At 46.3% G+C, this 23,018-nt stretch overlaps 1 protein-coding gene across 1 annotated transcript in view; it reads right to left on the reverse strand.

Moving 5' to 3' along the window:
• LOC311121269 (uncharacterized protein) overlaps positions 1–23,018 on the reverse strand; it is a gene marked incomplete at both ends in the record, with an annotated part of 63,429 nt that overhangs the window by 7,050 nt on the left and 33,361 nt on the right. The window contains one exon of the mRNA XM_084195779.1: positions 6,033–6,170. Within this exon, the coding sequence (XP_084051905.1) occupies positions 6,033–6,170 (138 nt within the window). The remainder of the gene's footprint in view (positions 1–6,032; positions 6,171–23,018) is intronic.

Here is a 23,018-nt window from a genome sequence, read left to right on the forward strand (position 1 = left end):
TTGTCACATGCGTCGAATACAACAGGTGTAGACCTTACCGTGAAATGCTTATGAGCCCTTTCCCAACAATGCATAGTTAAAAAGTAAGAAGAAATTGCAAATAATTGCAAAATATGAAATTAATTTCAAATGAAAATCCAAAATGTCTTGAGTTAATGAGTATTCAACTCCTTTATTATGGCAAGCCTAAATAAATTCAGGAGAAAAAATGTGCTTAACAAGTCACAAAATAAGTTGCAGGGACTCACTCTGTGTGCAATAATATTGTTTAACATGATTTTTGAATGACTACCTCATCTCTGTAACCCACACATACAATTATATGTAAGGTCCCTCAGCCGAGAATTTCAAACACAGATTCAACCACAAAGACCAGGGAGGTTTTCCAATGCCTCGCAAAGAAGGGCATCTATTGGTAGATCTGACATTGAATATCCCTTTGAGCATGTTGAAGTTATAAATTCAATACACCCAGTCACTACAAAGATACAGGTGTCCTTCTTAACTCAGTTGCTGGAGAGGAAGTAAACCGCTCAGCGATTTCACCATGAGGCCAATCGTGACTTTAAAACACTTAGAGTTTAATGGCTGTGATAGGAGAAAACTGAGGATGGATCAACAACATTGTACAGTGCCTTGCAAAAGTATTCATCCCCCTAGGTGTTTTTCCTATTTTGTTTTATTACAACCTGTAATTTAAATGGATTTTTATTTAGATTTAATGGACATACACAAAATAGTCCAAATTGGTGGAGTGAAATGAAGAAAATAACTTGTTTCAGAAAATTCAAAAATATTAATAATGGAAAAGTGGTGTGTGCATATGTATTCACCCCCTTTGCTATGAAGCCACTAGATAAGATCCTGTGCAACCAATTACCTTCAGAAGTCACATAATTAGTTAAATAAAGTCCATCTGTGTGCAATCTAAGTGTCACATGATCTGTCACATGATCTCAGTATATATACACCTGTTCTGAAAGGCCCCAGAGTCTGCAACACCACTAAGCAAGGGGCACCACCAAGCAAGTGGCACAATGAAGACCGAGGAGCTCTCCAAACAGGTCAGAGACAAAGTTGTGGAGAAGTACAGATCAGGGTTGGGTTGTAAAAAAATATCAGAAACTTTGAACATCCCACGGAGCACCTTTAAATCCATTATTAAAAAATGGAAAGAATATGGCACCGCAACAAACCTGCCAAGAGAGGGCCGCCCACCAAAACTCATGGACCAGGCAAGGCGGGCATTAATCAGAGAGGCAACAAAGAGACCAAAGATAACCCTGAAGGAGCTGCAAAGCTCCACAGCGGAGATTGGGGTATCTGTCCATAGGACCACTTTAAGCCGTACACTCCACAGAGCTGGGCTTTATGGAAGAGTGGCCAGAAAAAAAGCCATTGCTTAAAGAAGAAAATAAGCAAACACGTTTGGTGTTCGCCAAAAGGCATGTGGGAGACTCCCCAAACATATGGAAGAAGGTACTCTGGTCAGATGAGACTAAAATTGAGCTTTTTGTCCATCAAGGAAAACGCTATGTCTGGCGCAAACCCAACACCTCTCATCACCCCGAGAACACCATCCCCACAGTGAAGCATGGTGGTGGCAGCATCATGCTGTGGGGATGTTTTTCATCGGCAGGGACTGGGAAACTGGCCAGAATCGAAGGAATGATGGATGGCGCTAAATACAGGGAAATTCTTGAGGGAAACCTGTTTCAGTCTTCCAGAGATTTGAGACTGGGACGGAGGTTCACCTTCCAGCAGGACAATGACCCTAAGCATACTGCTAAAGCAACACTCAAGTGGTTTAAGGGGAAACATTTAAATGTCTTGGAATGGCAGAGACCTCAATCCAATTGAGAATCTGTGGTATGACTTAAAGATTGCTGTACACCAGTGGAACCCATCCAACTTGAAGGAGCTGGAGCAGTTTTGCCTTGAAGAATGGGCAAAAATCCCAGTGGCTAGATGTACCAAGCTTACAGAGACATACCCCAAGAGACTTGCAGCTGTAATTGTTGCAAAAGGTGGCTCTACAAAGTATTGACTTTGGGGGGATGAATAGTTATGCACTCTCACGTGTTTGTTTCACAAAAGAAAATATTTTGCATCTTCAAAGTGGTAGGCATGTTGTGTAATTCAAATGATACAAACCCCCCAAAAAAATTGATTTTAATTCCAGGTTGTAAGGCAACAAAATAAGAAAAATGCCAAGGGGGGTGAATACTTTCGCAAGCCACTGTAGTTACTCCACAATACTAATCTAAATGACAGAGTGAAAAGAAGGAAACCTGTACAGAATAAAGATAATCCAAAACATGCATCCTGTTTGCAATAAGGTACTAAACTGCAAGAAATCTGGCAAAGAAATTAACTTCATGTCCTGAATACAAAGTGTTATGTTTGGGGCAAATCCAACACATTACTTTCCATATTTTCAAGCATAGTGGTGGCTGCATCATGTTATAAGTATACTTGTAATCGTTAAGGACTGGGAAGTTTTTTAGGATAAAAAAGAAATGGAATGGAGCTAAGGACAGGTAAAATCCTAGAGAAAAACCTGGTTCAGTCTGCTTTCCACAAGACACTTGGAGATTAATTCACCTTTCAGCAGGACAATAACATAAAACACAAGGCCAAATCTACACAGTGAATGTTCCTGAGTGGCCGAGTTACAGTTTTGACTTAAATCTGCTTGAAAATCTAAAGAAAGGCTTGAAAATGAATTTGAAAGAGATTGAAGAATTTTGAAAAGAATAATGGGCAATATTGTACAATCCAGGTGTACAAAGCTCTTAAAGACTTACTCAGAAAGACTCACAGCTGTAATCGCTGCCAAAGGTGATTCTAACATGCATTGACTCAAGGGTGTGAATACCTATGTAAATGAGATATTTCATTTTCAATAAATTTACAAACACTTCTAAATACATGTTTTCACTTTGTCATTATGGGGTATTGTGTGTAGATGGGTGAGACAAAAAATATATTTAATCAATTTTAAATTCAGGCTGTAACACAACAAAATGTGGAATAAGTCAAGGTGTATGAATACTTTCTGAAGGCACTGTAGGTAGAGGTAAAAGTGACTAGGCAATCAGGATAGATAATAAACAGAGTAGCAGCAGCGTATGTGAAGAGTGTGAAAGTGTGTCTGTGTGAGTGTGTGTGTATGTGGCATCAATATGCATGTGCTTGTGTATGTGTGTGTTGGAGTGTCAGTGTAGTATGTGTGAGTGTGTGGGTAGAGTCCAGTGAGTGTGCATAGAGCCGGTGCAAGGGAGTCAATGCAAATAGTCAGGGTAGCATGTTCAGCAGTCATATGGCTTGAGGGTAGAAGCTGTTCAATAACTTTTTGGTCCCAGACATGGCGCTCCAGTACCGCTTGCAGTGCGGTAACAGAGAGAACAGTCTATGACTTGGGTGGCTGGAGTCTTTGACAATTTGTATGGCCTTCCTCTGACACTGCCTGGTATAGAGGCCCTGGATGGCAGGAAGCTCGGCCCCAGTAATGTACTGGGTTGTACGCATTATCCTTTGTTGCGCCTTACGGTCGGATGCAGCCAGTCAAGACGCTCTCAATGGTGCAGCTGTATCATTTTTTGAGGATCTGAGGACCCATGCCCGATTTTTTCAGCCTCCTGAGGGGGAAGAGGTGTTGTTGTGCCCTCTTCACAACTGTGTTGGTGTGTGTGGACCATGATAGGTCCTTAGTGATGTGGACACTGAGGAACTTGAAGCTCTCGACCCGCTCCACTACAGCCCAGTCGATGTGAATGGGGGCGTGCTCAGCCCTCCGTTTCTTGTAGTCCATGATCAGCTCCTTTCTCTTGCTGACGTTGAAGGAGAGGTTGTTGTCCCGGCACCATACTGCCAGGTCTCTGACCTCCTCCCTATAGGCTGTCTCATCGTCGTGGGTGATCAGGCCTACCACCGTCGTGTCGTCAGCAATCTTAATTACGGTGTTGGAGTCGTGCGCGGCCACACAGTCGTGGGTGAACAGGTAGTACAGGAGGGGACTAAGCACGCACCCCTGAGGGGCCCCGTGTTGAGGGTCAGCGTGGTGGACGTGTTGTTGCCTACCCTCACCACCTGTGGGCGGCCCGTCAGGAAGTCCAGGATCCAGTTGCAGAGGGAGGTGTTCAGTCCCAGGGTCCTTAGCTTAGTGTTGAGCTTGAAGGGCACTATGGTGTTGAACTCTGAACTGTAGTCAATGAACAGCATTCTCACGTATTCTTAGCTCGTCTGGTACGCTTGCTCACGGCTGGGTTTGCCTTTGTAATCCATGATAGTATGCAAGTCCTGCCACATCCAACGAGCGTCAGAGCTGGTGTAGTAGGATTCGATCTTAGTCCTGAATTGACACTTTGCCTGTTTGATGGTTTGTCGGAGGGTGCAGCAGTATTTCTTATATGCGTCCAGATTAGTGTCCCGCTCCTTGAAAGTGGCAGCTCTAGCCTTTAGCTCAGTGCGGATGTTAACAGTAATCCATGGATTCTGGTTGGGATATGTACGTACAGTCACTGTGGGGCGACGTCGTTGATGCACTTATTAATGAAGCCGGTGATGGCTGTGGTAATCTACTTAATGCTATCGGATGAATCCCGGAACATATTCCAGTCTGTGCTAGCGAAACAGTCCTGTAGCTTAGCATCCGCTTCATCGGACCACTTCCGTATTGAGCTGGTACTTCCTGTTTGAGTCTTTGCTTGTAAGCAGGAATCAGGAGGATATAGTTATGGTCAGATTTGCCAAATGGATGGTGAGGGAGTGGGAGAGCTTTGTATGTGTCTCTGTGTGCGCAGTAAAGATGATCTAGAGTTTTTCCGCCTTTAGTTGCACAGGTGACATGTTGGTAGAAATAAGGTAAGACGGATTTCATTTTTCCTGCATTAAAATCACCGGCCACTAGGAGCGCTGCCTCTGGATGAGCATTTTCTTGTTTGCTTATGGCCCTATACAGCTCGTTGAGTGTGGTCTTAGTGCCAGCATTGGTTTGTGGTGGTAAGTAGACGGCTATGAAAATTATAATTGAAAACTGTCTTCGCGCACCAGCTCTTGTTAATAAAGAGACCCCCCCCCCAAAGTTTACCCCACGCTGCTGTTCTGTCCTGCCGATGTATAGAAAAAACATCTAGATTTATATTTTCCATGTCCTTGTTCAGCCACAACTCAGAGAAACATAGGATATTACAGAACGTTAATAGGATAGTCTTAAACAGAGCTTGTCCAGTTTATTCTCCAGTGATTGCACGTTTGAGGGAAGAGGCGGTTTATCCACTCGCCGACGTAGTCTCGTCAGGTATCCAGCACGCTGGCCTCTATAACACTGCCTCGTCCATCTTCGAGTGTCTGGGATTTGGGCCTGGTCCGGGATGAGCACTATGTCACTCAACCCGACTCATTGAAGTAGAAATCCTCATCCAAATCGAGGTAAGTGATCTCTGTTCTGATGTCCAGAAGCTCTTTTCGGTCAAAGGAAAGGATGGCGGAAACATTATGTACAAAAAAAGTTAAGATCAGTGCAAAAAAATCAGTACATAATCAGTGTGTAATGTGTTTCTGTAGTGTTACACAATCCCAACATGTTTATTTCACTACCCCTGACAGGAAGAACAGACGTGTCTTTATAGCTGCGGCCTCTGAATCACAAACAGAACAGCCAGCACAGATAGGCTACATTCACTAGTCTCTACATTACAGCTCGGAATCGCTCTTCTGCTGGACGTTCATCTGGTGTGTGTGTGTGTATGTGTATGTGCGTGCATCTGTGTGTGTGTGTGTGTGTATGTGTGGGTACAATGCCCATAGCTATAGTCTCTCTGCCACTCCTATAGCTTGTTTCATGTCTTTGCCGCTGGCAACAACAAAGCCTTAACTCTGGGCTGCTGTAATTCATGTTCAGAACAATGACAACTAAGCAACAGCTTTATGTTTATTTTATGTTTCTCTGTGTGGGATGAGACTGGAAGACTTGGTCTGCGTGTGTGTGAGGGGAGGTTTGTGCTTTTGTTTTTGTGTGTGTTTATTACCTGTCTGTGTGCGTGGTCGTAGGAGTTGATGTGGTTGTCATACTCCTGGTGTCTCAGGTACTGTTTCTCACACAGCTGACAGAAGAAACTTGACTTCCCATCATCCTCCACTGTACCTGCTGCACTCTCACCATGATCCTAGAGAGAGAGAGAGAGAGAGAGCGAGAAAGAGAGAGAGACAGAGAGAGAAAATTAATGGAGAGATAGAGAGAGAAGGAGAGAGAGATAAAGAGAGAAAGGGTAGAAAGAGGGAAGGAGAGAGAGAAATGTTAGTTATGTTGTCACAGATGTCAACTCCAGATGTTCTGCCCTCAGTGGTGTTTATGGAAAGCAGCAGGGTGGAGTGGGACAAGTTCATCCTTCATAACACTACGTTAAACCTTCATAACGCTACGTTAGATCTTCATGTCACTACGTTAAAACAGACTTGTGTTGGCCTCCCGAGTGGCGCAGCGGTCTAAGGCACTGCATCGCAGTGCTAGAGGCGTTACTACAGACCCGGGTTCATTCCTGGGCTGTGCCTCAACCGGCCGTGGCCGGGAGTCCCATAGGACGGTGCACAATTGGCCCAGCATCGTCCGGGTTAGGGGAGGGTTTGGCCGGGGGGGGGGCTGTACTTTGCTCATCGTGCCCTAGTGACTCCTTGTGGCAGGCCGGGTGCTTGCAGACTGACCCCAGTCGCCAGTTGAACGGTGTTTCCTCCTACACATTGGTGCGGCTGGCTTCCGGGTTAAGCTGGTGGGTGTTAAGGAGCGTGGTTAGGCGGGTCATGTTTTGGAGGATGCATGACTCCACCTTCGCATCTCCCGAGCCCGTTGGGGAGTTGCAGCGATGAGACAAGATCAAAATTGGGGAGAAAAAAGGGGGGTAAAATACAAAAAAATAAACAGACTTGTGTTGGTGTGGTTAATCTTGATTTAAGAGAGGAGACATGGGCCAGCCGAGGATACAATCCAAACATTCTCATCTCCCCCCCCCCCCCCCCCCCACACATGCACACACACCCAGTCTAGAGTGACTTGACGTGAGTGGGTTTCCTCAGCAGCCACCCCTTAGGACACAAACAGCTGTCTATCTGTGTGTGTGTGTGTGTGTGTGTGTGTGTGTGTGTGTGTGTGTGTGTGTCAGTGTGTTCACGCTCTGCAGCAGAATGTAATTTCCCTGAGGCTAGGAGCTGCCAATAAACACTACTGAATCCTGCTCTACCCTGACATGATGGGAATTTAATTTGAGTCTCTCTCTCTCTCCCTCTCTCTTGCCTTCCCTCTCTCTGTGTCCCTTTCTCTGTTTCTTCCCATTATGTCCCTCTGTTTCCCTCCCCTCTTCCCATTACCTCTGCCTGTTTCCTCTACACTTCCACACCGTCTCTGTTTCCCTCCCCTCTTCCCCCTCTTTCTTATTCTCTCTCATTGTCTTCTGTTAGCTCTAGGTCACACAGTGACAGACTCCATCGGCCCCAATTTCCTCAGTAATATGCTTGAGCCAAGGAGAAGAGAAAGGAGGGGAGGAGGGGTGGTGATGGAGGAGAAAACACAGAGGGAGGGAGTAGTAGAGAGGGGGGGTGTTTGTGTTCAGGTAATATTAGAGCAGTGAAAATGTCAAAGTGACAATAAGCTTTAGAGGCTGGAACATGCAGAGTTATAAAAAGGTGTGTGTGTATTTTTGTGCACTTGCATGTTTGTGTGTGTGTGAGTGAGTGTGTGCATATACATTTGTGTGTGTGTGTGTGTGTGTGTGTGTGTGTGTGTGTGTGTGTGTGAGTGTGAAAGCCCTCAGAAGAGAGAAATTATTATGATATTTTTATGAGTCTGGGTTTTAGAAGGTAATCACTTAGCATATGGCCACGCTCGGTAAAGTCAAATCACCTCTTTCATGGCTGTTTTGACATTTCACCCTCTTCCTCTGAGCTAGGCATCTCTCCCAAGTGGAACATCAGCAGAAATGGGTCCATTGAAGTGATTGAGAAAATCTGGCCACATAATAATATGGCGATAGAACTTGGATAGAAATAACTGCAAGGTGGTTTGGGGCTTTAACATCTGCTCTATGGATTTCTTTGGACACTCAAGTTAGTATGCTAAGCTAATGAGGGGCTGCTGAAAATACCTACATTGGTTGCTTGGCAACAGTTCAGGTACACTGTAAGTGGAAACATCAAACAACACAGTTTTGGGGGTAAATTCTCCTTTAACTAATGAGTAAACTAATCAGTCAGTCTAACAAGCAGGAGGCTTATCTCCTACTGCCAACTCTCCAAACAATGTGCGTGCTTGTTTGTTTGTTTGTTTGTTTGTTTGTGTTTGTGTCTGTCTCCTAAGCACCTCCTCACACCTCTTGTCTGTCTGAGCAATTATGCTGAATCAGGGATGTGTGTGTGTGTGTGTACGTGCGTGCGTGTGTGTCGTTTGTTCAAAATCAAATCCAAATAAAAGGACAAGGATCGCGGACACAGATTTGCTGATGTTATCGCAGGTGCAGCCTCTGCTCCCTGCCAGTAGCCATCCCCAGACACACACACTCTGACAAGTTGACGTCTCGTCACTAAATTAATCCAGACCGCAATTTGCTGCTGCAGCGTAAACTTGTTTATAAATTATACATTTTTTTTCAGTCCCCACAAAAAACGCAACCAAGTGCCAATGCAAGGCCCTCACTCTGTCACTCAGAAACTTATTCCAGTTTCTGCCTGCCAGCTGAAAATCTTTACCAGTCTGTGTGTGTGTAGGCTACCTGCCCCTCCCCCTCTGAAGCATAGGCTACTGTAGCCTACTGACGTTACAAGTGTGATTCAGAAAAAATAAATAAAAAATAATATGCCATTTAGCAGACGCTTTTATCCAAAGCGACTTACAGTCATGTGCGCATACATTTTTACGTATGGGTGGTCCCGGGGATTGAACCCACTACCCTGGCGTTACAAGCGCCATGCTCTACCAATTGAGCAACAGAGGACCACATGAAATTAGGGAGAGATTTTTAATTACAGAAGAATGGATTAACTTTTTCAATGCTAGTTAAGGATACTAAAGTTATCACGTTCCACATTGGATTTATTAACTACCAAAAGTTTTTATTTATTTATTCTGGTGCCCCTCTGCACACACAATTTTGTTAGCCACCTGGCTAGCTCTGGTCCAACGTTAAGCCAATTCTCGGAAGTTCAAAGACATTCAAAGTTCCTCCATAGAAGCCACTCCTCCGTAGGTATAATTCTATGGGCCTAATTCAGATAATGCATGACATAACAAAATGGCCAGCGCTTCAAGCCAAACCTCCTCCTCGGGTCCTACACCCTCTCTCGCTCTCTCCCCACCTGCAAATTTCAGTTGCATCTTGCGCCCTACACCTGTCTGTCCATCGCGCATGTAAACAACCAAAGATTGCACTGCTCTATCCGCACTGATTGGTGAAGTAATTTAATGTCGAGCTAAATTTAAAAAATAATAATTTCAGAAGTTTGTATTGCATTTTTGGGGGTATTTATTATGGATCCCCTACTCTTCCTGGGGTCCAGCAAAATTAAGACAGTTATAAAAATGTTTAAGTGTGTGCCCTCAGGCCACTACATTACTTGCGAAAGTATTCACCCCACTTGGCATTTTTCCTATTTTGTTGCCTTACAACCTGGAATTAAAATTGATTTTTTTGGAGGGGTTTGTATCATTTGATTTACACAACATGCCTACCACTTTGAAGATGCAAAATATTTTTTTCAAGAAATACACTTATCAAGAAATAAGACAAAAAAACAGAAAACTTGAGCGTGCATAACTATTCACCCCCCCAAAGTCAATACTTTGTAGAGCTACCTTTTGAAGAAATTACTGCTGCAAGTCTCTTGGGGTATGTCTCTATAAGCTTGGCACATCTAGCCACTGGGATTTTTGCCCATTCTTCAAGGCAAAACTGCTCCAGCTCCTTCAAGTTGGATGGCTTCCACTGGTGTACAGCAATCTGTAAGTCATACCACAGATTCTCAATTTGATTGAGGTCTGGGCTTTGACTAGGCTATTCCAAGACATTTAAATGATTCCCCTTAAACCGCTCGAGTGTTGCTTTAGCAGTATGCTTAGTGTCATTGTCCTGCTGGAAGGAGAACCTCCGTCCCAGTCTCAAATCTCTGGAAGACTGAAACAGGTTTCCCTCAAGAATTTCCCTGTATTTAGCGCCATCCATCATTCCTTCGATTCTGGCCAGTTTCCCAGTCCCTGCCGATGAAAAACATCCCCACAGCATGATGCTGCCACCACCATGCTTCACTGTGGGGATGGTGTTCTCGGGGTGATGAGAGGTGTTGGGTTTGCGCCAGACATAGTGTTTTCCTTGATGGCCAAAAAGCTCAATTTTAGTCTCATCTGACCAGAGTACCTTCTTCCATATGTTTGAGGAGTCTCCCACATGCCTTTTGGCGAAACACCAAACGTGTTTGCTTATTTTTTTCTTTAAGCAATGGCTTTTTTCTGGCCACTCTTCTGTAAAGCTCTGTGGAGTGTACGGCTTAAAATGGTCCTATGGACAGATACTCCAATCTCCGCTGTGGAGCTTTGCAGCTCCTTCAGGGTTATCTTTGGTCTCTTTGTTGCCTCTCTGATTAATGCCCTCCTTGCCTGGTCCGTGAGTTTTGGTGGTCGGCCCTCTCTTGGCAGGTTTGTTGTGGTGCCATATTCTTTCAATTTTTTAATAATGGATTTAATGGTGCTCCATGGGATGTTCAAAGTTTCTGATATTGTTTTATAACCCAACCCCGATCTGTACTTCTCCACAACGTTGTCCCTGACCTGTTTGGAGAGCTCCTTGGTCTTCATGGTGCCGCATGCTTGGTGGTGCCCCTTGCTAAGTGGTGTTGCAGTCTGGGGCCTTTCAGAACAGGTGTATATATACTGAGATCATGTGACAGATCATGTGACACTTAGATTGCACACACGTGGACTTTATTTAACTAATTATGTGACTTCTGAAGGTAATTGGTTGCACCAGATCTTATTTAGAGGCTTTATAGCAAAGGGGGTGAATACATATGCACTCACCACTTTTCCGTAATTTATTTTGTATAATTTTTTGAAACAAGTTATTTTTTTCTTCTTCTTTTTCTTCAGTTTAGTCACATGATTTCTCAATTTACAGTATGTTTGCCAATCGGTGGTGCAGCCACTTATTTGCCATTCCTTTTTACTCATCCCTCTCTCAACCATACCATTTTTTCAATTCCTCATCAATCCACAGGGACTAAGCAGTTTTGACAGTCATTTTCTTAATGGGTGCATGCTCATTAGTAACTGGAATATGCAATTTCACAAATGTGTCAAGTGAAGCATCTGGTTGCCCCTCATTACACACCTAAGACCAGCAAATATTCTTTACATCTTTATCATAGGAATCACTACAAAACGTATTGTTTGACCTCTTATACACTATATTAGGCCTTCCTTTGGAACTTTGGTTTTCCTAGATATGGCTGCTATATTATGACCACTACATCCGTTGGATTTGGATACTGCTTTAGAGCAGATTTCTGCAGCATTAGTAAAGATGTGATCAATACATGTTGATGATTTCATTCCTGTGCTGTTTGTAAATACCCTTGTAGGTTGACTGATAACCTGAACCAGGTTGCAGGCACTGGTTAGAGTTTGAAGCTTTTTCTTGCGTGGGCAGCTTCATGAAAACCAGTCAATATTTAAGTCGTCCAGAAAATATACCTCTGTTAATATCACATACATTATCAAGCATTTCACACATATTATCCAGATACTGACTGTTAGCACTTGGTGGTCTATAGCGGCTTCCCACAAGAATGGGCTTTAGGTGAGGCAGGTGAACCTGTAGCCATATTACTTCAACAGCATTTGACATGAGATCCTCTCTAAGCTTTAAAGGAAAAGGGCTCTGAACATACACAGCAACACTTCCACCATTGGCGTTCCTGTCTCTTCTGAAGATGTTGAAACCATGTATTGCTATCACTGTATCATCAAAGGTATTATCTAAGTGAGTTTCAGAGATAGTCAGTATATCTGTTACTTGCAAGTAATCGATTTCATGAACCTTGCTTCTTAGGCATTTGTTAATATGGGCTAGTTTTTGCACTTTTCTGAGATTCTTGATTGTTTTTATTGCTTTACTGGGAGGCTTATCAGAGGTATACATGATAATTATGTTTGAGCTGATGGTGCAGGGTGAGCTACAGTGGACTTCCTACTAGAGCAAACTGCCTCAGTTCCAACAGTATAACTCAGGTTCATAGGCGCATGATTCCTGCATAAAATAGCTGTAGGATTGTCAGAGGCATTCAGGGGAGTTAGAGGGACATAAATTAGGTTACTTACATTATGACTGCCAACGCCCCTGGGACAATGTACAGTGCATTCGAAAAGTATTCAGACCCCTTGACTTTTTCCACATTTTGTGACGTTACAGCTTTATTCTAAACTGGATTAAATAAAACATTTCCCTCATCTATCGACACACAATATCCAACAATGACAACGCAAAAACAAGTTTAAAAAATAAAAAGCAGAAATACCTTATTTACATAAGTATTCAGATCCTTTGCTATGAGACTCGAAATTGAGTGCAGGTACATCCTGTTTCCATTGATCATCCTTGAGATGTTTCAACAACTTGATTGGAGTCCACCTTTGGTAAATTCAATTGATTGGACATGATTTGGAAAGGCACACACCTGTCAATATAAGGTCCCACAGTTGACAGTGCATGTCGGAGCAAAAACCAAGCCATGAGGTCCAAGGAATTCTCCGTAGAGCTCCGAGACAGGATTGTGTCGAGGCACAGATCTGGTGAAGGGTACCAAAACATTTCTGCAGCATTGAAGGTCCCCAAGAACACAGTGGCCTCCATCATTCTTAAATGGAAGAAGTTTGGAACCACCAAGATTCTTCCTAGAGCTGGCCGCCCGGCCAAACTGAGAAATCCGGGGAGAAGGGCCTAGGTCAGGGGGGAGACCAAGAACCCGATGGTCACTCTGACAGCGCTCCAGAGTTCCTCTGTGGAGATGAAAGAACCTTCCAGAAGAACAACCATCTCTGCAGCACTCCACCAATCAGGCCTTTATGGTAGAGTGGCCAGACAGAAGCCACTCCTCAGTAAAAGGCACATGACAGCCCGCTTGGAGTTTGCCAAAAGGCACCTAAAGACTCTCAGACCATGAGAAACAAGATTCTCTGGTCTGATGAAACCAAGATTGAACTCTTTGGCCTGAATGCCAAGCGTCATGTCTGGAGGAAACCTGGCACTATCCCTACGGTGAAGCATGGTGGTGGCAGCATCATGCTGTGGGGATGTTTTTGAGCGGCAGGGACTGGGAGACTAGTCAGGATCGAGGGAAAGATGAACGGAGCAAAGTACAGAGAGATCCTAATGACCCTAAGCACACAGCCAAGACAACGCAGGAGTGGCTTCGGGACAAGTCTCTGAATGTCCTTGAGTGGCCCAGCCAGAGCCCGGACTTGAACCCCATCGAACATCTCTGGAGAGACCTGACAATAGCTGTGCAGCGACGCTCCCCATCCAACCTGACAGAGCTTGAGAGGATCTGCAGAGAAGAATGGGAGAAACTCCCCAAATACAGGTGTGCCAAACTTATAGCATCATACCGAAGAAGATTCAAGGCTGTAATCGCTGCCAAAGGTGTTTCAACAAAGTACTGAGTAAATGGTCTGAATATTTATGTAAATGTGATACTTCAGTTGACTACAAACCTGTTTTTGCTTTGTTATTATGGGTTATTGTGTGTAGATTGATGAGGGGAAAAAAACAATTTAATCAATTTCAGAAAAGGCTGCAACGTAACAAAATGTGGAAAAAGTCAAGGGGTCTGAATACTTTCCGAATGCACTGTACATTTACAGCAGCACTACGACAACTCTGCGACACAATGGTAGGGATTATCTGAGCAAGGTTTGGGTCACAATTATAACACAGACACATCTGTGTTCACGCCTGTCATTTCTGTTAGACATGTTGGTCACGCTTCGAGCGGTTTACATGCATGTTGTGTGTGATTATGTCTGTGCTATAGACGGTGAGGTGACAGCTTAATTTTCCACTCTTCAGCTGTTCTCACCTCTCCTCTCCCCTCCTTTCCTCTCCTCTTCTCTCATCTCCTATCATCTCCTCTTCTCACCTCTTCTTTCTCATCCTCTCTTCTCTCCTCCTCTCCTCTTCTCTCCTTTTATTGTCCCTGGTCACACAGAGTTTATCGTATGATCCAACTTTCAAAACGAGTCCGTTTTGGCTATCCATTGCAGTCAACTAGCTAGCTAGGTAGCTGTTTAGCTTTCTAGCACATTCACTAATTAGTTTGTAAACAATAACAAGCTAGTCAGCTACCACATGTTCTTGTCAAACTGTCAACAGAGTAGATGGCAGTCAACAAGATATGGCAAATAACAGTCTAAAAACGACTTCATGGCAAATAAATACGATTTGACCGTTCGGCCAGGAATCAGATTTGTATTTGGCTTGAAATATCTGATTTCATGTGCTTTTTGGCTGTTCAGACTGCAGGAAAAAGAACATATTGGAATCTGTAATTGTTTTGTTATTTGAGTCACTTCAAACTGCCAATGTGAACAAGGCTTTAGTGAAGGAGGCTCACAGACAGACATCTGTACTACTGCTACAGTAGGTAGGGGAGGCTAATATATTCAGAGACTCTTAATTGCATCTGTGTGAAGGATGTATTCATCATTTTGTTGATCAACTCTTATATCAATACTTCCATCACTGATACAGCTAATCAGAGGGCCTATCATAGACACACACACACACACACACACAGTGGTGTAAAGTACTTAAGTAAAAATACTAAAAGTGGTCCTCTGTAGCTCAATTGGTAGAGCATGGCGCTTGTAACGCCAGGGTAGTGGGTTCGATCCCCGGGACCACCCATACGTAAAAATATATGCACACATGACTGTAAGTAGCTTTGGATAAAAGCGTCTGCTAAATGGCATATTATTATTATTATTATTATTATTATTATTATTATTATAAGTATCTGTACTTTACCATTTATATTTTTGACAACTTTTACTTCTACTTCCTAAATAAAAAACATTGTACCTTTTACTACATATATTTTCTCTGACACCCAAAAGTACTCATTACATTTTGATTGCTTAGCAGGACAGGAAAATGGTCCAACTCACGCACTTATCAAGAGAACATCCCTGGTCATCCCTACTGCCTCTGATCTGACTCATTAAACACACTTGGTTTGTCTGTAAATTATGTGTGTTGGAGATGGCCCCTGGCTATCCATTAAAACAGACAAAAATGGTTCCGTCTGGATTGCTTAATATAAGGAATTTGAAATGATTTATACTTGTACTTTTGATACTTAAGTATATTTTAGCAATTACATTTACTTTTGATACTTAAGTATATTTAAAACGGAATACTTTTAGACTTTTACACAAGTAGCATTTTACTATTAAAGGGTCATTTAAATTTTTTACTTCATATTCATCATCTCCAGCACCACCCAAACATCAACATATGTGAAATTAGCGTGTTTCTATGTTTTGTAGTTAAAATGATAGAGGAAGATAAGTGTTTCCAATGGCATCGTCAACCAATTAGTAGGCAATTAGTAGACAATGCCTATTCAATGCATAATTGGTTAAAATCACATGATGCACACTGATGATGTCATTGGAAACATTTATCTTCCTCTATCTTTGTGTTGACGTTGGGGTGGTGCTGGAAATTATTACCCTTTAGGTACCCTTTACGATATCTTTACTTTTACTCAAGTATGACAATTGGGTACTTTTTCCACAACTGCACACACACACACACACACACCAGCGGCTTTATCATCATCACAGTCTAACAGTGCGTAATGGATGGGTACAGACCTGTTGTGTCTCAGAGACAGATTATATGGTATCTAAGGGACACGCATTTACTGCTGCTGAGGTCTCACTAAAACACTCATATTGTGTGTGTGTGTGTGCCTATGTGTGCCTATCCCCATCTGTTACACACAGTTACAGCAATGGCCAAAACAACCTCATGTGCAGAATCAAAAGCAACAGATGTGAAAGGACTAGATAGATAGAAATAGCCAGAAACACAGATGTCTGAAAACTAGATACTGTTGATATACTAGCCAAACACACAGATATGAACGATGCAGGATGGAAATGTACCTGCCATAACACCAACAGCCAAAATGTTTTAGAACTAGATACTGTAGCTCTGGCCAAAAACACAGATCTGTTAAAACTAGATACCAATGTTTTGCCATCATAGTAAAGGCTGAATGTACAGATCTGAGAATACTGCAGCCCTGGCAACGAACATAGCTCTGTGAAAAGATTATTGGATGCTGGAGCCTTTCCAGATGGAACAACTGTGTAGTTGTGGTGTACTGGACCCAGTAGCTCTGGACCCTGGACTGTGTGTTTGAGAATGACCCGGTCCCTAACCAACCTGCTGTAGATGTCACTGGTAGAATCAGACAATGTGTAGCTGCTGTGTGTGACGCCGTCATTGTGACTGATCAGCATGTGTCAGAGAATAGATAATGGAGTTTACTTTACACGCCAGTTTACCTGCTGTGACAACGTTGATGGTGTTGCATAGAGAGAGAGAGAGAGTTGGAGAGAGCGATGCATCCGATGCAGTGTGACCTATCACATCCAGATTGGATGGGAATGAAAAGGAGATGTGGAACACACACACACACACACAGCAGGGGCAGGAACAAAACATGTTCCTCTCATCTAAGAGTCATAAATCAATGATCAGTCCAATCAAATAATCAATTAACCAATAATCAATTGGACCAATAATTAATTACCTGTCCATCACCCAGCTCAGTCATTTATACCCTGGCCAGAGAGTCAGTCAACATATTCCCCTCTCTCTCCCTCTATCTGCCTCTCCGTTCCATTCTTCTGTATTTTATCATTGTTCATCAAACATTCTTTCTGTCTCCTCTTTCCCTCCATCAATAGGATTCTAGTACTGAGTGAACTACAGCGTCTTACATTGTCACGGTTTCGGCCGAGGCTGCCTCTCCTCCTTGTTCGGGCAGGCTTCGGCGCTCGTCGTCTCCGGAATTCTAGCTGCCACCGATAGATGTTTCATGTTCGTTTGCTTTTGTCTGTTTGTGTCACACCTGTTTCTGTTTTACGTGATTAGTGTCCTATAAGTTTCTCGTTGTGTTTGTCATGTGTTGTGTATGATTGTTTTTCGTCAGTGTTGTGTTTGCTCGGTTGAGCATATTCTCTCCACTGCGCTGGAGCTCGATTGCACTTGTTTCGTGCACTACTTCATTTTGTCGCACCTGTTTGTGCGCATTTTGCCTATACGCCTTGTGCGTAGTTTAGCTGTTGGGCTTTGTTGCCCTGTTGCCTGTGTTTGGGCCGGAATACAGCATTTGGAACCTACCGTCTGCGTCCTGCATCTGATTTCCTACACTACACCTACACACGCCCTGACAGAATCATACACCACTCATGGAATCAGCAGGAGCCGAAGCAGCCCAGACCAGACTGGAAGCCCAGGTTCGGGATCAGCAGGAGCAACTCCTGCAGATGGGGAACGCCCTGCAGGAGGTGATTACCACACTCCGAGGCTGGGGTTCGCCTCCACCACCGCCCGCCCTGCCAGCACCATCGGCCAGCCCGCCCGTTCCAGCACCGGAACCTCGAGGAGTCCGACTATCTCTCCCGAGGGCTTACGACGGGACAGCGGCTGGGTGTCAGGGATTCCTGCTCCAGGTCGAGCTATACCTGGCCACCGTGCACCCGGCACCTTCAGGGCACGAGAGCGTGTCCGCTCTGATCTCCTGCCTTGCCGGAAAAGCGTTGGAGTGGGCCAACGCGGAGTGGAGGAAGATAGACGCCACGACCATTACGTACCCTGAGTTCTCCCGCCGCTTCAGAGCGGTGTTCGACCATCCCCCGGAGGGGAAAGCGGCGGGGGAGCGTCTGGTCTTCCTCCGACAGGGGAGGAGAAGTGCCCAGGAATTCGCACTCGAATTCCGTACTCTGGCGGCAGATGCAGGGTGGAATGATCGGGCCCTCATCGATCTATACCGATGCAGCCTACGGGAGGACGTCCGTCGGGAGCTGGCTTGCAGGGACACCAGTCTCACCTTCGACCAGCTGGTGGATATGTCCATCAGGCTGGATACCCTGCTGGCTACCCGCGGACGTCTTGCGGAGGGTCCGTCCATTCCACCCTCCAGCGCCTCCGAGCCTTGTCCCATGGAGCTCGGGGGCGCTGGCGCTAGAGAGAGGAGGAGTCGGCAGGCTAGGGGGTCCATCCACTGCACCAACTGTGGCCGGGGAGGACACACCGCGGCTAGGTGCTGGGGATGGCCTCCTAGGGGAGATGACGACAGGCCCCGCACTGGGGATTCCCTCCAGGTGAGTAGGCGCCCCACTCACCCAGAGCTCTCTGTTGCCCATTTTTGTATGCCTGTAAGTTTTCCACAGGTAGCACCTCATGCCCAGCATAAGGCGCTGGTAGATTCAGGCGCAGCTGGGAATTTTATTGATAAAAAGTTTTGTTTAGCGTTAGGGATTCCCCTCATTCCTGTTGATGTTCCTTTTCCCGTTCACGCCCTAGATAGTCGTCCGTTGGGTACGGGCTTGATCAGGGAGGTCACGGCGCCACTTATGATGTGTGCGCAGGGGGGTCATCAGGAGATGATTCAGCTGTTCCTGATTGACTCTCCTGCGTATCCGGTGGTGCTGGGAATGCCCTGGTTGAGTACCCATAACCCAGTGATTTCGTGGCAGGAGAGGGCTCTGATGGAGTGGTCTGCTCAGTGTGTGGGTAGATGTTTGGGCGTTTCCGTAGGGGCTACCTCGGTGGAGAGTCCAAACCAGGTGCCCGCATTGCACATTCCACCTGAGTATGGGGATTTGGCTATTGCATTTAGTAAGGCGAGGGCGACGCAGTTGCCACCCCATAGGCAGGGGGATTGTGCGATAAACCTCCAGGCAGGAGCTGCGCTCCCACGGAGCCATGTGTATCCTCTGTCTCAGGAGGAGAAGAAAGCTATGGAGATTTACATAGACGAATCACTGAGACAAGGATACATACGGCCGTCCACTTCCCCCGCGTCCTCGAGTTTCTTTTTCGTGAAGAAAAAGGATGGTGGTTTGCGCCCATGCATCGATTACCGTGGTCTCAATCAGATTACGGTGAAGTATAGTTATCCACTACCGCTGATTGCGACCATGACTGAGTCGTTGCATGGGGCGCGTTTCTTCACGAAACTAGATCTCAGGAGCGCGTACAACTTGGTGCGCATCAGGGAGAACGATGAATGGAAAACAGCCTTTAGTACCACCTCGGGCCATTACGAGTATCTGGTCATGCCATACGGGTTGATGAACGCTCCATCAGTTTTCCAATCATTTGTGGATGAGATCTTCAGGGACATGCAGGGGCAGGGGGTGGTGGTGTACATTGATGACATTCTCGTGTACTCACCTACCCGTGTCGAGCATGTAGCCCTGGTGCGCAAGGTGTTGCGGAGGCTGGTGGAGCACGACCTGTATGTGAAGGCAGAGAAGTGTCTGTTTTTCCAGGAGTCGGTCTCCTTTTTGGGTTATCAGTTGTCTGCGTCAGGGGTGAGGATGGAGGTAGATCGAGTGTCGGCCGTGCGTAATTGGCAAACACCAACCACTGTGAAGGAGGTGCAGCAGTTCTTGGGGTTTGCAAATTACTACAGGAGGTTTATCCGGGGGTTTGGACAGGTGGCAGCTCCCATCACGTCTCTGTTGAAGGGGGGTCCGGTGCGTCTGCAGTGGTCGGCCGAGGCGGACAGGGCGTTTGGGAGGCTGAAGGACCTGTTTACCTCGGCCCCAGTGCTGGCGCACCCGGATCCCTCTTTGCCGTTCCAAGTAGAGGTGGACGCGTCGGAGGCCGGGTTAGGAGCCGTGCTTTCACAACGATCTGGCGCGCCACCTAAACTCCGCCCCTGTGCTTTTTACTCTAAGAAGCTCAGTCCGGCGGAGCGGAACTATGACGTAGGGGACAGGGAGCTGTTAGCCGTGGTACAGGCTCTAAAGGTGTGGAGGCACTGGCTTGAGGGGGCTCAACACCCTTTCCTCATTTTGACGGACCACCGTAACCTGGAGTACATCCGAGCGGCGAGGAGGCTGAACCCTCGCCAGGCAAGATGGAGTATGTTCTTGACCAGGTTTACGTTTAAGATCACGTACATCCCTGGGTCACAGAATGGCAAGGCAGATGCGCTGTCTCGGCGGTATGACGCGGAGGAGAGGTCCGTGGAGCCCACTCCCATACTGCCTGCGTCGTGTCTGGTGGCGCCGGTAGTGTGGGAGATCGATGCTGAACTCGAGCGGGCGTTACGCACCGACCCTAGTCCATCACAGTGCCCGGAGGGTCGGAAGTACGTTCCGCTCGAGGTTCGGGATCGATTGATTTATTGGGCTCACACGTCACCCTCCTCTGGACATCCGGGTATCGGCCGGACAGTGCACTGTCTTAGTGCCAAGTACTGGTGGCCCACGTTGGCTAGGGATGTGAGGGTTTATGTTTCCTCTTGCTCGGTGTGCGCCCAGTGTAAGGCGCCTAGACATTTACCTAGGGGTAAGTTGCTACCCCTGCCCGTTCCACAACGGCCATGGTCCCACCTCTCAGTGGACTTTATAACAGATCTTCCCCTCTCCCAAGGGAATACCACCATCCTGGTCGTTGTGGACCGGTTCTCTAAGGCCTGTCGTTTGCTCCCCATGCCGGGTCTTCCTACGGCCCTGCAAACCGCCGAGGCACTGTTTACCCATGTGTTCCGGCACTACGGGGTGCCCGAGGACATTGTGGCTGATCGGGGTCCCCAATTCACCTCCAGGGTCTGGAGAGCGTTTATGGAGCGGTTGGGGGTCTCGGTGAGTCTCACCTCGGGCTACCACCCGGAGAGCAATGGGCAGGTGGAACGCGTAAACCAGGATGTGGGTAGGTTTCTCAGAACATACTGCCAGGACCGGCCGGAGGAGTGGTCAAGGTACGTTCCCTGGGCCGAGATGGCCCAGAATTCCCTACGCCATTCCTCCACGAACCTAACCCCATTTCAATGTGTGTTAGGTTACCAGCCGGTTCTGGCACCCTGGCAGCAGAGCCAGATCGAAGCTCCTGCGGTGGATGAGTGGGCGCGGCGCTCGGAGGAGACTTGGAACGCTGCACACGTCCACCTGCAGCGGGCCCTCCGACGTCAGAAGGCGAGCGCTGATCTCCACCGCAGTGAGGCACCGGTGTACGCACCTGGTGATCGAGTCTGGCTCTCTACCAGAAACCTGCCCCTCCGCCTGCCCTGTCGGAAACTGGGTCGGCGGTTTGTAGGGCCATTTAAAGTCCTGAGGAGGTTGAACGAGGTTTGTTATAGATTACAGCTACCTGTGGAGTATAAGTGTATTAACCCCTCGTTCCATGTGTCCCTTCTCAGGCCGGTGGTAGCGGGCCCACTCCAAGACGATGAGATCTTGGAGACTCCTCCGCCCCCGTTGGACATCGAGGGGGCACCGGCGTACTCCGTGAGATCCATCTTGGATTCGAGACGTCGGATGGGGGGTCTCCAGTATCTAGTGGAGTGGGAGGGGTACGGTCCGGAGGAGCGGTGCTGGGTGCCGAGGAGAGACGTGTTGGACCCATCGCTTCTGACGGAGTTCCATCGGAGGCATCCGACGCGCCCTGCGCCGCGTCCCCCTGGCCGTCCCCGAGGCCGGAGTCGGCGCGCGTCTGGAGCCGCGCGTCAAGGGGGGGGTACTGTCACGGTTTCGGCCGAGGCTGCCTCTCCTCCTTGTTCGGGCAGGCTTCGGCGCTCGTCGTCTCCGGAATTCTAGCTGCCACCGATAGATGTTTCATGTTCGTTTGCTTTTGTCTGTTTGTGTCACACCTGTTTCTGTTTTACGTGATTAGTGTCCTATAAGTTTCTCGTTGTGTTTGTCATGTGTTGTGTATGATTGTTTTTCGTCAGTGTTGTGTTTGCTCGGTTGAGCATATTCTCTCCACTGCGCTGGAGCTCGATTGCACTTGTTTCGTGCACTACTTCATTTTGTCGCACCTGTTTGTGCGCATTTTGCCTATACGCCTTGTGCGTAGTTTAGCTGTTGGGCTTTGTTGCCCTGTTGCCTGTGTTTGGGCCGGAATACAGCATTTGGAACCTACCGTCTGCGTCCTGCATCTGATTTCCTACACTACACCTACACACGCCCTGACATACATAAGGACTTTCTAGTTGAACAGAGTCACAGCATACAGCAACTACACAGAGAGGACATAAAGGACAGTTCCAGACAGACGAAGAACAGTACAACTGCTACAGTCAGATCCCAAAGAGAGATGGAGGGAGCGGATGGGTAGATAACGGGAGGACTGTCTGCACTGACCCTTTTGACTCATCACATACGCTGCTGCTACTGTTTATTGTCTATCTTGTTGCCCAGTCACTTTACCCCTACCTACAGTATATGTACAAATCTACCTCAATTACCTTGTAGCCCTGCACATTGACTCGGTACTGGTACCCCGTGTATATAGCCAAGTTATCGTTACTAATTGTGTATTTTTTCTATTATTTTTCCATTTTTCTCTCTGCATTATTGGTAAGGGCCAGGGACGGCCTGTTCAATAGGGCGATATGGGCGACGCACTGCCAAACGGGAAAAGGAAGGGATTTTTTTCTAATCAATTATATCACGGCAACAGTAGTTATCAGTGTTCTAATCTGATCTGACTGCCACTAAATGTCAAATCAGGCTAAAGTCGTGCTTCAAATGGCCCCGCCCGTTTTTGGGGCGATTTCAGTCAGGTTGAAAATCGCCCAGAAGTCTCTCATAGCCTGTCATGTAAAATCTATTTTTTTCAAATTTCAAAGCTTTCAATACATTCTCTATGGGTGTCTGTGGGCTTGCACTTACGCGCTTTCGTCATACGTGACGTAACCATGAACGTAACTAAGAAAATAGCGGCTAGCAG

The sequence above is a fragment of the Coregonus lavaretus genome (assembly GCF_964263955.1).
Source record: "Coregonus lavaretus genome assembly, contig: HAP1_SCAFFOLD_1911, whole genome shotgun sequence".
NCBI classification, from domain to species: Eukaryota; Metazoa; Chordata; class Actinopteri; order Salmoniformes; family Salmonidae; genus Coregonus; species Coregonus lavaretus.